This window comes from Macaca mulatta, chromosome 14, assembly GCF_049350105.2.
Source record: "Macaca mulatta isolate MMU2019108-1 chromosome 14, T2T-MMU8v2.0, whole genome shotgun sequence".
NCBI classification, from domain to species: Eukaryota; Metazoa; Chordata; class Mammalia; order Primates; family Cercopithecidae; genus Macaca; species Macaca mulatta.
Window position 1 is genome coordinate 74,208,837 of NC_133419.1, and position 16,509 is coordinate 74,225,345.

Genomic DNA, 16,509 nt, shown 5'->3' on the forward strand with positions numbered 1-16,509 from the left:
CCTGAGTAGCTGGGACTACATGTGCCCACCACCATGCCCAGCTAATTTTTTGTATTTTTAGTAGAGACGGAGTTTCACCATGTTAGCCAGGATGGTCTCGATCTCCTGACCTTGTGATCCGCCTGCCTCGGCCTCCCAAAGTGCTGGGGTTACAGGCGTGAGCCACTGCGCCCGGCCTTTTTTTTTTTTCTGAGACTGAGACACATTCTGTCACCCAGACTGGACTACAGTGGCACGATCTTGGCTCACTGCAACTTCTACCTCCTGGGTTCAAGAGATTCCCCTGCCTCAGCCTCCCAAGTAGATGGGACTATAGGCATGCGCCACCATGCGTGCCTTTTTGTATTTATTAGTAGAGACAAGAGTTTCACCATGTTGGCCAGGCTGGTCTCTAACTCCTGACCTCAGATGATTCACCCACCTCGGCCTCCCATTGTGCTAAGATTACAGGTGTGAGCCATTGCACCTGGCCTAAAAAAAAAATTTTTTTTTGTTAGTGAAAATTATGTCTCATTTTAATTTGCGTGTCTTGAGTTTGTCATCTTTTCATATGGTTATTTGCCATTTGTATTTCTTTCCTAATGAATTGCCTATTTATTGATTTATTGATTTATTTATTTTTGAGAGTCTCACTCTGTCAACCAGGCTAGAGTGCAGTGGCATGATCTCGGCTCACTGCAACCTCTGCCTCTTGGGTTCAGGTGATTCTCCTGCCTCAGCCTCCTGAGTAGTTGGGACTACAGGAATGTGCCACCATGCCTGGCTAATTTTTTTTGTATTTTTAGTAGAGACAGGGTTTCGCCATGTTGGCCAGGTTTGGTCTCTAACTCCTGACCTCAGATGATTCACCCACTTTGGCCTCCCAAAGTGCTGGGATTACAGGCGTGAGCCACCATGCTTGGCCCATTTATGTTTTTTGTCAGTTTTTCTATTGGATTGTTTACTTTTCCATTTTTGATTTGTAAGAACTTTTAATATAGTTCTTTCTTTTTTTTTTTTTTTTTTGAGATGGAGTCTTGCTCTGTCGCCCAGGCTGGAGTGCAGTGGCCGGATCTCAGCTCACTGCAAGCTCCGCCTCCCAGGTTTACGCCATTCTCCTGCCTCAGCCTCCTGAGTAGGTGGGACTACAGGCGCCCACCACCTCGCCCGGCTAATTTTTTGTATTTTTTAGTAGAGACGGGGTTTCACTGTGTTAGCCAGGATGGTCTCGATCTCCTGACCTCATGATCCGCCCGTCTCGGCCTCCCAAAGTGTTGGGATTACAGGCTTGAGCCACCGCGCCCAGCCAATATAGTTCTTATATATTAAGGAAATTAGCATTTCTCTGTTACATATGCTTGTACTTTTTCTAGTCATTTATCCCTTGACTTTATGTTTGTGTTTTTTTCATTAAACAGAAGCTTTAGATTTTTATATAGTTATATTTATTAATCTTTGATTTCTAGATTTTGTTTCATGCTTAAAAAGATATTTTCTACTCTAAGATTATTTTGAAAAGTCCTTCATGTTACCTTCTGATGTATATTTTTTCTTTTAAATATGTGGTCCAGACCAGGTGTAGTGGCTTACACCTATAACCTCAGCACTTTGGGAGGTTGAAGGGAAGATCACCTGAACCCAGGAGTTCAAGGCCAGCCTGGACAAAATAGGGAGACCCCCATCTCTACAAAAAATAAAATAATTAGCCTGGTGGGATAACCAGTGCCTGTGGTCCCAGCTACTCAGAAGACGAAGACTGAGGTAGGAGGATTGCATGAGTCAGATTGAAGTTGCAGTGAGCTATGATTGTGCCACTGTACTCTAGCCTGGGTGACAGCACAAGATCATGTCTCAAAAAGAAAAAAAAGAGTGAGGCTAGGCGCGGTGGCTCACGCCTATAATCCCAGCACTTTGGGAGGCTGAGGCCGGTGGATCACCTGAGGTCAGGAGTTCGAGACCAGCCTGGCCAATACGGTGAAACCCCATCTCTACTAAAAATACAAAAATTAGCCAGGCGTGGTGATGCATGCCTGTAATCCCAACTACTTGGGAGGCTGAGGCAGGAGAATTGGTTGAACCCGGGAGGCGGAGGTTGCAGTGAGACAAGATGGCGCCATTGTACTCAAGCCTAGGCGACAGGAGCGATCCTCTGTCTCAAGTAAAAAAAAAAAGTGAGCCTGGGCGTGGTGGCTCATGCCTGTAATCCTGGCACTTTGGGAGGCTGAGACGGATGGATCACTTGAGGTCAGGAGTTCCAGACCAGCCTGGTCAACATGGCGAAACTCTGTCTCTACTAAAAATACAAAAATTAGCCAGGTGTGGTTGCCACACGCCTGTAATCCCAGCTACTCAGGCAGCTGAAGGAGAATCCCTTGAACCTGGGAGGTGGAGGTTGCAGTGAGTCGAGATGTCTTGCCACTGCACGTCAGCCTGGATGACAGAGCAAGACTTGGTCTAATAAAGAAATAAATAAATAAATAAGTGTTTCATCTGAAATTATAAGTGGGGCATGGATACAGTTTCTCCCCCTTAATGAATGAATGAAGTCAGTTGTTTCAACATTTATTAAAATATCCACATTTTTGTCTGGGCAGTGTGGCTCATGCTTGTAATCCCAGCACTTTGGAAGTTCGAGGTGGGTGGATCACCTGAGGTCAGGAGTTTACAACCAGCCTGACCAACATGGTGAAACCCTATCTCTACTAAAAATAGAAAAATTAGCCGGGCGTGGTGGCGCTCCTGTAATCTCAGCTACTCAGGAGGCTGAGGCAGGAGAATCGCTTGAACCTGAGAGGCAGAGGTTGCAGTGAGCCGAGACCGCACCATTGTACTCCAACCTGGGCAACAAGAGCGAAACTCCATCTCAAAAAAAGAAAAAAAAAAAAAAAATCCATGTTTTTCCAGGAGGTTTGAGAATGTAGCCTTTATCATATTCTAAGTTCCTGTATAGATCTGGGATTTTAAAATTTTTTATTTAGAGTCAGGATCTCTCTTTGCTGCCCAGACTTTGATGCCATCACAGTTCACCACAGTCTTGAGTTCCTAGGTTCTAGGGATCCTTCCACCTTGGCCTCCCAAAGTGCTGAGATTACATGTGTGAGCCACAACACCCAGCCTAAGTCTAGGGATATTTTTTGTTTGTTTGTTTGTTTTTACTTAAAAATTTTTAAACATAGAGACTAGGTCTCACTATGTAATCCTCCTGCCTCGGCCTCCCAAAGTGCTGGGACTGCTCAGTCTGTCACCCGGGCTGGAGTGTAGTGGCAGCATCACAGCTTACTGCAGCTTCAACCTCCCATGCTCGAGCCATCCTCCCACATGCCTCCTCAGTAGCTGGGACTACAGGCCTGTGCTACCATGCCTGACTTTTAGTTTTTATTGTTTTTATAAAGACAGGGTCTCCCTATGTTGCCCAGGCTGGTCTTGAAGTCCTGAGCTTAAACAGTCCTCCTGCCTTTGCTTCTCATACCTCTAGGTTCACAGGCATGAGCCACTGGGCCTGGCTCGGAACTACTTTTTAAACTTCATTTTGTTTTATTGATCTGTATATATATTTGATGCCAGTATGAAATTGTTTTAAAGCTTTTTGGTTACTATAGTTTTATAGTATATTTTAGTTTTTTATTTTTGAGATGGAGTTTTGCTCTTGTTGCCCAGGCTAGAGTGCAATGGCATGATCTTGACCAGCCTCAACCTCTGCCTCCCGGTTCAAGCGGTTCTCCTGCCTCAGCCTCTTGAGTAGCTAGGATTACAGGCATGCGCCACTATGCCTGGATAATTTTGTATTTTTAGTAAAGGGTTTCTCCATGTTGGCCAGGCTAGTCTCAAACTCCCCACCTTAGGTGATCCGCCCGCCTTGCCTCCCAGATTGCTGGGATTACAGGCGTGAGCCACCGCACCCAACCTGTAGTATATTTTAATATCTGGTAGCTACCTAATTCAGAGGTCATTTTTTATTTATTTTATTTATTATTATTTTTAGATGGAGTCTCACTCTGTCACCCATGCTGGAGTGCACTGGTGCCATCTCGGCTCACTGCAACCTCCAGCTCCCAGGTTCAAGTGATTCTCCTGCCTCAGCCTCCTGAGCAGCCGGGATTACAGGTGTGTGCTACCATGCCTGGCTAATTGTTTTTGTATTTTTTTTTTAATAGAGACGGGGTTTCACCATGTTGGCTAGGCTGGTGTGTAACTCCTGACCTCAGGTGATCCACCTGCTTGGGCCTCCCAAAGTGCTGGGATTATAGGCGTGAGCCACCAGGCCCAGCCTATTTATTTTGTTTTTGAAGTTGGCATCAAATAGGGCATGTTAAATTGCTATTGTAAAAGATGCAATAGGAATTATTTTTTGAAAAGATATGTGGGGATAGGAGCATAATTTGTTCAACATTTTTCTATTTGGAGAAATTTAAGTTGTTACCAAGATTTTGCAATGGAAACAACACTGTGATGAACATTCTTGTGCAATAATGTTTGTGCCATTGTCTGATTACTTAGGGTACATTTCTGAAAGTAGAACTGTTGGGTCAAAGGAAACACACACTTTTAAAGCTATTGATTGATGTGTGTTACTAAATTGCTCTCCAGAAAGATGGCACCATTTTTTACTTCTCTATTTGAGAATCCTATTTTATATACTCATCAACATCGAGTATTATTTTTAATATTTGCTAATATTGTAGGTTAAAATATACTTTCCCTTGTGTTTGGAATTTCCATGTCTTTGATTACTAGTTGGTTGAACATATTTTTGTACATTTCCTTGCTATTTATTTATTCTTTCCTTTGCCCATGTTTCAACTGTGGTTGGAGAATACTAGTCCGTAGAAGGTTCCAGGGCCCAGAATAACTCACTAATGTTGGCTCAGAAAGATAATTTCCACTTGAAAGCACACAGCTTTGTTGGCATTTTTTATAGGTTCTTTCAGATATATATTTTTGTTGTTGTTTTTGTTTTTGTGAGAGAGAGGGTCTTGCTTGTGGTCCAGGCTTGAGTACAGTGGCATGATCATAGCTCCCTGCAGCCTCGAACTTCTGGGTTCAAGCAGTCCTCCTGCCTCAGCCTCTTGAGTAGCTGGGATTACAGGTATGCGCTACCATGCCCAGCTAATTTTTTATTTTTTCAATTTTTTGTGGAGACAGGGTCTTGCTGTGTTGCCTAGGCTGGTCTTGATTTCCTGGCCTCAAGTAATCCTCCCATCTCAGCCATCCGAAGTGTTGGGATTACAGGTGTCAGCCACTGCACCCAGCCTGAGATAACTTTTTTTTTTTTTTTGAGACTGAGTGTTGCTCTGTCACCCAGGCTGGAGTGCAGTGGCGCGATCTCGGCTCACTGCAAGCTCCGCCTCCCGGGTTCACACCATTCTCCTGCCTCAGCCTCCGGAGTAGCTGGGACTGCGCCCGCCACCTCGCCCGGCTAATTTTTTGTATTTTTAGTAGAGACGGGGTTTCACCGTGTTAGCCAGGATGGTCTCGATCTCCTGACCTCGTGATCCGCCCGTCTCGGCCTCCCAAAGTGCTGGGATTACAGGCTTGAGCCACCGCGCCTGGCCGAGATAACTTTAAAGTCAGAAATTTCAAAATGGAATTACAATGATACTCAGAAAGCAAGAGTAGGGAAAGTGCCCCATTCCTGCCTTCACCCATCCACTCCGTGTGTGGGCTCTGGGGACCATTCCAGCTGCTCTATCCAAGGAGGGGCTTAATTGTGGTGACCACCTTTTTCTTATTGATTTAAATATAAATAGACAGAAGTAAATATATAAAACTAGATCTAAAGAGACTAGATGAAGGGAACTTAGAGTGCTCTCATTACAGCATGAATAAAAAGGTAGAAGCAGAGAAGCATGGTATATTCAGATCCAAGTAGTTCAGTATAATTAGAACAGCTGAAAGAAATTTGAAAAGAAATTTTGAAAAATGTGGGCAACTGCCAGGGACAAATCATTGCAGATTGTTTTGGTAAAATATCTTAAGAACCATTTTTGTTTTGTTTTGTTTTGTTTATAAATATACACTTACCGAGCACATACTGTTTGCCAGGTGATGGCATTTTTTCTGCCCTGGAGGGCCTTACAGTCTGTTGAGTGGAGAGAATAACCTGTAATTAGCTTCTTGGCTGGGGCTACCCCAATTTTTTTCTTTCCCTACCTGCATAGTCCTGCTAAAAATGCTTATCCCAATTCCGAATGAGAAATAATTAAAACAAAGTTGTTTATCCCCATCCTGGATTGATGGGTTTAGTTCTCAGTTTAATAAACAAGAACATTGAAGGACAGTTGTCTCTGGCATATGTAAAGGAAAGGGGAATGCTGTGCGAAACGTCAGTGCGTGATTATGTCTTATAATTGTGGTAACTGAAAGATTTTCAAAGCCTCCATTTGAAACCCTGGAGTTTTGTGTCTTTCGTTAGTGAAGAGTTGCGTTTTCTCTCAGGAGGCTGCAATGTTAATGTGATAGCAGGAAACCTACTTATTGACATGACACAGGGGAAAAGAATTCAGTTGAACTTACTGGAAATCAGAGGCTTTCAAACTTGTAAATTTTATAATTAAAACAACTGGCTAATTAAGCAGTTTAACCACTGGTAATTTGACCAAAACCTTTCATTTAAGGGGAGAATGGTTCATTTAACAGTGGTTTGAACCAGCTTCTTAATTAAGCAGCTGCACTAATTATAGGAATTGCTCCAAACCGAATTTTAAAATGCCTCCTTGCCAAGGAATTCCAGTAGATAAGAGGCTGAGGCAAACATTTGCAGTACTTTCACCTACGATGTGTCATTATCTCAAATATCCTTTTTGGTTCTGCTTTTTGAAATTACAGATAGATGATTGAGTTTCTATGTAATACTTAAAGATAGTGATTGACATATAAGTTTTCTTTTTTATTTACACAAAATGTTTTATTATATAATGGAGGCATGGTAGAGCTATTACTATGAATTAAACTCTTCATCTTTGTATATTTAGGGCAGCAGAAGAGTTTCACAGAGATGGTAACATTTGAGCTGGCTCTGGAGGCTGTGTAGAATTTCACTGTCCAAGAGGTATAGTCCCAGCAGGGTAAACACCCGAGGAAGGCACAGAGGCATGAGAACTGTGGCAAGAATGGCAAGTGTAGCTCTGTGGCTGGGGAGCAGGGTTTAAAAAATCTAGAGGAGTGGGAGAATGAGATGAAATAGTTAGATCTAGATTATAAAATCAAGATCCTTAAGTGCTTACCTAAGAATTTCAAACTTTGGGCAGCAGAAAACCATCAAAATTTTACCTTCTGTCTCTTTCATTGTTGTCTTTAGAGTGCCTGGCATAGTGCCTGACAAATAGTAAATACCTATATTTTAAAACAGTTGTCCAGCCTGGGCAACATGGCAAAACCGCATATCTACAAGAAATCCAAAAATTAACCTGGTGTGGTGGCACGCACCTGTAGTACCAGCTACTCAGGAGGTTGAGATGGGAGGATCACCTGAGCCCAGGGAGGTCAAGGTTGCAGTGACCAAGATCGTGCCATTGCCCCCCAGCCTGGGCAACAGAGCAAGATCCTGTCTCAAAACAAGCAAACAAACAATTGTGTGTGTGTAATAAATAAAGGGTTAATTAATGAGAGTAACATGATTAGATTTTTTTTTTTTTGAGACGGAGTCTCGCTCTGTCGCCCAGGCTGGAGTGCAGTCGCCGGATCTCAGCTCACTGCAAGCTCCGCCTCCCGGGTTTACGCCATTCTCCTGCCTCAGCCTCCGGAGTAGCTGGGACTACAGGCACCCGCCACCTTGCCCGGCTAATTTTTTGTATTTTTTAGTAGAGACGGGGTTTCACCGTGTTAGCCAGGATGGTCTCGATCTTCTGACCTCGTGATCTGCCCGTCTCGGCCTCCCAAAGTGCTGGGATTACAGGCTTGAGCCACCGCGCCTGGCCACATGATTAGATTTTTATTTTAAAAGGATTAATCTGTCAGTTCTCAAGGGAGGAATAGAAGAGAGGGATGTTGGAGGGTGTAGGTGCAGATCAACAACTTAGCAGGGGCTACCAATCTAATCTCCCCACTCACTTCACATAACAACCAAAATGATCTTTTAAAAACATATATCAGACGTGCTTCCCTGCTTATGACTGTTCAGGATGAAATCCACACCTTTAACAAGGCCCAGCATGGTTGATTCCTACCACTACTCACTCTGGTTCTTTCTTTTTTGAGACAGTGTTTCACTCTGTCACCCAGGCTGGAGTACAGTGGCTCAGTCTCTGCTCACTGCAAACTCCACCTCTCAGGTTCAAGTGATTCTCCTGCCTCAGCTTCCTGAGTAGTAGGGGCTACAGGCATGTACCATCACACCCGGCTAACTTTTGTGTTTTTAGTAGAGACAGGGATTCACCATGTTGGCTAGGCTGGTCTCAAACTCATGACCTCAAGTGATCACCCGCCCCAGCCTCCCAAAATGCTGCGATTACAGGTGTCAGCCACTTTGCCCAGCCCACTCTCATGTCTTGCGTGCATTCTGTCCCTCTCACTTTGCTTCAGTCACACTGACAGCTTTTCTGTTCCTTGAATGTCCCAAGCTGTGTGTTACATTAGGGCCTTTACACATGCTGTTTCCTCTACCTGGAACACCCCATCCTCCATTTTTTTCATCCAGTACACTTCTATTTCCAATATCTTATTTTATTTATTTGTTTTTGAGTGGATAATACATGTATACAAGGAACAGATTTTAAAAGGTGCAAAGGAATATAAGTAACTCTCTTGCCTTTCTAGCCACTTCCCCCGCCCCACTATCCCCCCTGGGGATAACCACTATTATAATTTTCTTCTGAATTCTGGTTTCAGTTAAAATCTCATTTTTTCACAGAGGCCTTCCCTGATATTCTGTTCTAAAAATAGGCCTACCTGTTGTATCACCATAGCCATCCCTGTGCTTTTTGTTTTTATCACTTATCAGAATTTGTAATTACTTTTTATAGGAGAGAGGGTCTTGCTCTGTTGCCCACACTGGAGTGTAGCAGCATGATAATAGTTCACTGCAGCCTTGAACTGGGCTCAAGCAATCCTCCCATCACAGCCTCCTGAGTAGCTAGGGCTATAGGCACATGCCACCATGTGCAGCTAATTTTTTTTTTTTCCTTTTCGTAGAGACAGGGTCTCTTCTATATTGCCCAGCTGGTCTTAAACTCCTGGCCTCAAGCGATCCTCCTGCCTCAGCCTCCCAAAGTGTTGAGATTACAGGCATGAGCTACCACACCTGGCCACAATTTGTAATCTTATATTTACTTTGTGACTATAAGTCTAATGATTCTCTCCTCCCACTAGACTATAATCTCCATAAGCAGAGTTTTATTGGCCTTGTCCCCAACCCTTTGCACAGTGCCTGGGATATCATTAGTACTCAATAATTAAGCCCTTCCTAAGCTTTGCCTTCTCTAAGTTCATCTCTTGCCACCCTGATCCTCATGCTCTACTTTAAAATTCTCTCTGGCTCTTTCTCTGCCTATACCATGTTTTCTCCTAACTCCTACTTATCCTTGAAGTTTTACTTAAAAGCCACCCAGTCTAAGAATCCTTTCCTGACACTCAAGTTCTTCGTGTGCCCCTCCCCGGAACAGTGCTTATAGACAGCCCTTATCACCTTGCATTGATATTATTGTCTGTCTCCCTAGGTGGCAGGTTCTTTGTTTTTTTTTTTTTTTTTTTTTTTTGAGATGGAGTCTTGCTCTGTTGCCCAGGCTGGAGTGCAGTTCAGCTCACTGCAAGCTCCGCCTCCCAGGTTTACGCCATTCTCCTGCCTCAGCCTCCCGAGTAGCTGGGACTAGAGGCGCCCGCCACCACGCCCGGCTAGTTTTTTGTATTTTTTTTTAGTAGAGACGGGGTTTCACCGTGTTAGCCAGGATGGTCTCGATCTCCTGACCTCGTGATTTGCCCGTCTCGGCCTCCCAAAGTGCTGGGATTACAGGCTTGAGCCACCGCGCCCAGCAGGTGGCAGGTTCTGTATTGCAGGGACTTAGCCTTTGTTCATTGTTATAGCCCCAGCTTCTAGGGCAATGCATGGTACCTGTCGAGCCTGCCATGGATATTAGGTTGGTTGTACACTGCACAATTCTGGTGTGTGCCATTCATATGGTTGTGCAGTATAATTGTTGCTGCCTACCCTGATAGGTAATAATAAATATTTGTTGAATGGATGATTATACTTTGGAGAGTTCAGTGCTTTTTAGGAGCTCTTATTTTGAGTTGTAATAAAATCTTCTTCAATGAGATTCATTTGCAAGGCCCTGACCTGAGGATCACTGTATACCCATCAAAGAGATTTGGATATCAGCTCCATGGGTGGGTCCTCAGGTTGGAGAGTCTAGAGCCCAAAGTTGCAAAAGGTCAGATTCAGAGAGATGAAACTGGGGCAGCAGTCAGGAAGATACCTTGGTTATATTCTGTGCTCTTTGGGAACCTCTAGCCAAAAATACCACCCTACTCCTTACATGGTAAACTCTTACTCTGCTTTCAAGAATGCAGCTATTGCCTCTTCTGAACCTATTTCCCTGCACCCTGCAGCCCCACTCCAAAGGCAGAGTTACTTTTTTCTTCCTCTGAGCACCTATGACATTGCTCACATGTCCATTAAAGTACTTAGTACACCGTAAGGTGATTATCTGCTTTCCCATCTTCCTTTCATAGTATGCCTCGAGTATCTCAAGGGAAAAGTAGCATATTTTATTTGTAACTGTCTCAGTGTCTATACAGTTATTGGCATGAAATTGTAAATGTGGACTAATACATATTGTGGAAGGGATCCATGATATTTCTGGGTTGTCTTGATGAAATAGTGTGGATTGTAAATGTAGGGAAGTTCTCTGAAGCCAGGACTGTCTCTGATAGGCCTCACACAGAGCAAACCTACTTGGAAGCCCATTTCTGAAAAGAGAGGCCTAAGAAAACTTTTACTTGATGTCACTTAGATCAGGAATCCCCAAACCCCAGGCCATGGACCAGTAAGTGGTCTGTGACCTGTTAGGAACCAGGCCACACAGCAGGAAATGAGGGGCAGGTGAGCCAGGGAAGCTTCATCTGTATTTACAGCCACTCCCAGCCTCTCCCCATCACTCAGATTATCACCTGAGCTCTGTCTCATCTCAGATCAGCTGTGGCATTAGGTTCTCATAGGAGCATGAACTCTATTGTGAACTGCACATATGAGGGATCCAGGTTGAGCACTACTCCTTATGAGAATCTAATGCCTGATGTTCTATCACTGTCTCCCATCATCCCCATATGGGACCGTCTAGTTGCAGGAAAACAAGCTCAGGGCTCTCACTGATTTCTACATTATGGTGAGTTGTATAATTATTTCATTATATATTACAATGTAATAATATAAATAACATACACAATAAATGTAACACACTTGAATCATCCCAAAACCATTTCCCCACTCCTCACATCTGTGGAAAAATTGTCTTCCGTGACATTGGTCCCTAGTGCCAAAAAGGTTGGGGACCACTGACTTAGACTTCTTCACACTATCTTGTGTTTAGTCCCCCACAGAGTGGTGACCCTGAAGAAATAAGGGCAGGACCACAGCAGCTTGAAGATCCCTCTTCAAGGAAGGACTTGCTGCCCATATCTTGATGCCACATACACATACATATAGATAGACATACATACACATGTTATCCTTTAACCTCTTTGTTATCCTCATTTATAAATAAAGAAGAAATAATAGCTCAAAAAACTTTGCTGAAAGTAACCAGAAAGTAACAGGTGGGAAGTCTATTTAAACTCAGGTCTATCTGACTGAACAGCCTGTGTCCATAACCACTAGGTTATAACACTTGAACTTCTAGAATACAAAAATATAGTGAGACGTGATCTGATTTCAGTTTCTTATCTCTACCCATCTTTTCTTTTCTTTTTTTTTTTTTTTTTTTTTAAATTTAGAGACAGGATCTCCTTATGTTGCCTAGGCTGAAGTGCAGCAGCTATTTGCACTACAGCGTCAAACTCCTGATCTCAAGCAATCCTCCTGCCTCAGCCTCCTGAGTAGCTGGTGAAGGGCTGGCCTGCCCCTCCACATCTGTAGGCGTTTCTGAGACCTGAGAAAAGAAAGAGACACAGAGACAAAGTATAGAGAAAGGAAAGTGGGCCCAGGGGAGGCAAGGCACCGGTCTCTGAGTTCCCTCAGTATTTATTGATCATTATCTTTACCATCTTGAAAAAGAGGAAGTGGCGGGACAATAGGGTCATAGTAGGGAGAAGGTCAGCAGAAAGATATATGAATAAAGATCTCTGTGACATGAATAAGTTTAAGGAAAAGTGCTGTGCCTTGATGTGCATACGCAAACATCTCCATAAACATTTTCAGTTCATAAAGAGCAGCATTGCCACTAGCATGTCCCACCTCCAGACCTAAGGCGGTTTTCTCCCATCTCAGTAAATAGAACATACAATCGGGTTTTATACCGAGACGTTCCAGTTCCATTGCCCAGGGATGAGCAGGAGACAGATGCCTTTCTCTATCTCAACTGCCAAGAGGCCTTCTTTCCTCTTATACTAATCCTCCTCAGCACAGACCCTTCACCGGTATCTGGCTGGGGGACAATCAGGTCTTTCCCTTCCCACGAGGCCATATTTCAGACTATCACATGGGGAGAAACCTTGGACAATACCTAGCTTTCCTAGGCAGAGGTCCCTGCAACCTTCCCTTCAGCAGTGTATGTGTCCCTGGGTACTTGAGATTAAGAGAACGGTGATGACTTTTTTTTTTTTTTTTTTTTTTTTTTTGAGACGGAGTCTTTCTCTGTCCCCCAGGCTGGAGTGCAGTGGCCGGATCTCAGCTCACTGCAAGCTCCGCCTCCTGGGTTTACGCCATTCTCCTGCCTCAGCCTCCCAAGTAGCTGGGACTACAGGCGCCCGCCACCTCGCCTGGCTAGTTTTTTGTGTCTTTAGTAGAGACGGAGTTTCACCGTGTTAGCCAGGATGGTCTCGATCTCCTGACCTTGTGGTCCGCCCGCCTCGGCCTCCCAAAGTGCTGGGATTACAGGCTTGAGCCACCGCGCCGGCCTGGTGATGACTTTTCACAAGCATACTTGCCTTCAGGCACTTGTTTAACAAAGCACGTCCTGCACAGCCCCAAATCCATTAACCCTTGAGTCACCACAGCACATGTCTCTTGCAAGGACAGGGTTGGGGGTAGGGTCACAGATTAATAGCATCTCAAATACAGAACAAAATGGAGTCTCTTATGTCTACTTCTTTCTATATAGACACAGTAACAGTCTGATCTCTCTTTCTTTTCCCCACAGCTGGGACTACGGACACATGCTACCACTCTAGCTATCTGGGTCTACCTCTCTGGGTCTACCACAATGTATGTGTATGTAAAGACCCCCCCCCTTTTTTTTTTTTTTTGAGACGAAGCCTCGGTCTGACACCCAGGCTGGAGTGCAGTGGCGCGATCTCAGCTCACTGCAACCTCCGCCTCCTGGGTTCAAGCAATTCTCCTGCCTCAGCCTCCTGAGTAGCTGTGTGCCACCATGCCCAACTAATTTTTATATTTTTAGTAGAGATGGGGTTTCACCATGTTGGTCAGGTCGTGAACTCCTGACTTCGTGATCCTCCTGCCTCAGCCTCCCAAAGTGCTGGGATTACAGGCGTGAGCCACCGCACCTGGCCAAGACCCAATTTTTTTAATCCATTAGTAGCATACCTGTATACTGTTCTACACTTTCGGTTTGTTTTTTTTGTTGCTCACTTAACGATATTTGTTGGAGGCTGTTTTCAGATCAGCACAAATAAATCAAGTTAGATGTTTTGTAAAACTTTATGGCCGGGCGCGGTGGTTCACGCCTGCAGTGCCAGCACTTTGGGAGGCCGAGGCGGGTAGATCATGAGGTCAGTTCGAGACCAGCATGACCAACATGGTGAAACCCCGACTCTACTGAAAATAGAAAAATTAGCCGGGTGTGGTGGCACGTGCCTGTAATCCCAGCTACTCAGGAGGCTGAGGCAGGAGAATCACTTGAACCTGGGAGGCGGAAGTTGTAGTCAGCTGAGATCGTGCCATTGCACTCCAGCCTGGGTTACGGAACGAGACTCCAGCTCAAAAAAAAAAAAAGACTTTATGGAGCTCTATGATCTTCCTCTTTGTTGGCTATTTTTGCTGCCTGTCTCTTTCTCTATACAGTCACAGTTAGAAAACTTCAAAAGGGCAGGGGAAAGGATTTTTTTTCGAAAGAAAGAAAGAAAACCTCAAAAGGATTATTGCCTGTTGAGGAACAAGAAGAGATGAGAACCCTCTGAGAATGTATTTTATCTCCTTACTGCCAGTGGCTTTATCAGGAGAGAATTTCTCAAAGAAAGATTAGTGGGGATCGGGCATATTCTAGGAGCCAAAAGGAGTGAATAAGGGGATAAACTGAGAATCAGCCCAGGATCAATAAATATCTATGGCCCTTTAAACCAACAAGAGGTCAGCTACCACCAAATCTTCCCAGTATTGCAGTGGAGAATTTGTCCCCTCAAATCATCTGTGTGTCCCTAGAGGAGCTTAGAAAGAGGTTTTAATATAGTTATTGTATGTTAAGGAAATTAGCATTTCTGTTACATGTGCTTTGTACTTTTTCTAGACATCTATTCTTTAACTTTATTTTTTTGTTGTTGTTGAACAGAAGTTTTAACTTTTTTTTTTTTTTTTTTTTTTGAGACAGAGTCTCGCTCTGTCGCCCAGGCTGGAGTGCAGTGGCCGGATCTCAGCTCACTGCAAGCTCCGCCTCCCGGGTTCACGCCATTCTCCTGCCTCAGCCTCCCGAGTAGCTGGGACTACAGGCGCCTGCCACCACGCCCGGCTAGTTTTTTGTTATTTTTTAGTAGAGACGGGGTTTCACCATGTTAGCCAGGATGGTCTCGATCTCCTGACCTCGTGATCCACCCGTCTCGGCCTCCCAAAGTGCTGGGATTACAGGCTTGAGCCACCGCGCCCGGCCAGTTTTTTGTATTTTTTTTAGTAGAGACAGGGTTTCACCATGTTAGCCAGGATGGTCTCGATCTCCTGACCTCGTGATCCGCCCGTCTCGGCCTCCCAAAGTGCTGGGATTACAGGCTTGAGCCACCGTGCCCGGCCCAGTTTTAACTTTTTATATAGCTAAGTTTATTAATATTTGATTTCTAGATTTTGTTTCATGCTTAAAAAGATTTCTACTCTGAGATTATTTTTAAAAATCCTTACGGTTACCTTGTTTTATATATATATATATATGTATGTGTGTATATGTGTGTGTGTGTGTGTGTGTGTGTATATATATATATTTTTTTTAATTTGTAGTCCAGGCTAGGCGTGGTAGCTCACACCTGTAATCCTGGCACCCCGGGAGGCTGAGGTGGAAGGAGTTCCAGACCAGCTTGGGCAACATAGCAAGACTCCAGCTCTACAAAAAATAAAAAATACTAACTGGGCATGGTAGCACATGCCTGTAGTCCCAGCTACTTGGGGTCAGGGGGTGGGGGGTGGGCCAAGGCAGGAGACTATCTTGTACTTAGGAGTTTGAGGCTGCAATGAGCTATGAGATGGCATTACACCCCAGCTTGGGTGACAGAGCAAGACCCTGTCTCTTAAAAAACAACAATAATAGCAACAACAAAAAAACAGGTTTGTCTTATTTTCTCTCTTTTAGGTGGAATTCTACTAAGTGCCAGTCGGCCCTACAAGACAAAGCCCACCCATGGCATTGGAAAATACAAGCACTTAATTAAAGCAGAAGAGGTAAGGGGCAGGGGAAGTCTTTTGGAAAAGGGTAACGTGCAACTTTTGCAAAAACCTGAAGATCAGATATGTATAGTTTGGATAATATTGGAGCTAGAAATGATAGAGTTGCCTCCTTAATCCTTGCCAGTTATTAGTTTGGAATTTCCAGACTGGAGATATTTCTACCAACTTCCAGTCTTATCCCTAGGCCAGGTTATCATAGTAAAAAGCAAATGGTTTGAAATTTTTTTTTTGAGGGTCTTGCTTTGTCACCTAGGCTGGAGTGCAGTGGCATGATCACGGCTCACTGCGGTCTTGATCTCCTAGGTGCAAGGAATCCTTCCACCTCAGCCTCCCAAGTAGCTGGTTCTATAGGCTCTCGCCACCATGCCCATCTAATAAATTTTTTTTAATAGAGACAGGGTCTTGCTGTATTGCCCAGGCTGGTCTCAAGCTCCTGGCCTCAAGTGATCCTCCTGCTTCAGTCTCTGGAAGCATTGGGATTATAGGCATGAGCCACCGTGCCTGGCCCGATTTTATTATTTGTAATACTTTAAAAAAATCTTCCTAGTAGTGTACTTAGTTCATTATGGACTTCATAATGGAAATGATAATTCAGTTTAGTTGAGTGAATGAGTTGTGGCAAGTAGAGGTAGATTGATATTTTCAGCCAAATAACTGGTTCTTTTTTGTTTGTTAGGTTTTTTTGAGATGGAGTCTCACTCTGTTGCCCAGGCTGGAGTGCAGTGGCATGATCTCAGCTCACTGCAACCTTTGCCTCCCTGGTTCAAGCTATTCTCGTG

General features: G+C 44.2%; 1 protein-coding gene across 4 annotated transcripts in view; it reads left to right on the plus strand.

Annotated features, from left to right (window-relative positions):
- The window catches only part of MRPL48 (mitochondrial ribosomal protein L48), a 92,954-nt gene that overhangs the window by 25,818 nt on the left and 50,627 nt on the right, over positions 1 to 16,509 (plus strand). For 3 of the 4 annotated variants that reach the window (XR_013404106.1, XM_015115184.3, XM_077963776.1), the window contains exon 4: positions 15,636 to 15,724. Coding sequence is in view for 3 of the 4 variants with exons in the window: in XM_015115184.3 (XP_014970670.1) it covers positions 15,636 to 15,724 (89 nt within the window). In the remaining variant the exon portion in view is untranslated. Of the gene's footprint in view, positions 1 to 13,273; positions 13,340 to 15,635; positions 15,725 to 16,509 lie in introns of those variants that run through there. The other variant, XM_028833808.2, reaches the window with a different exon arrangement.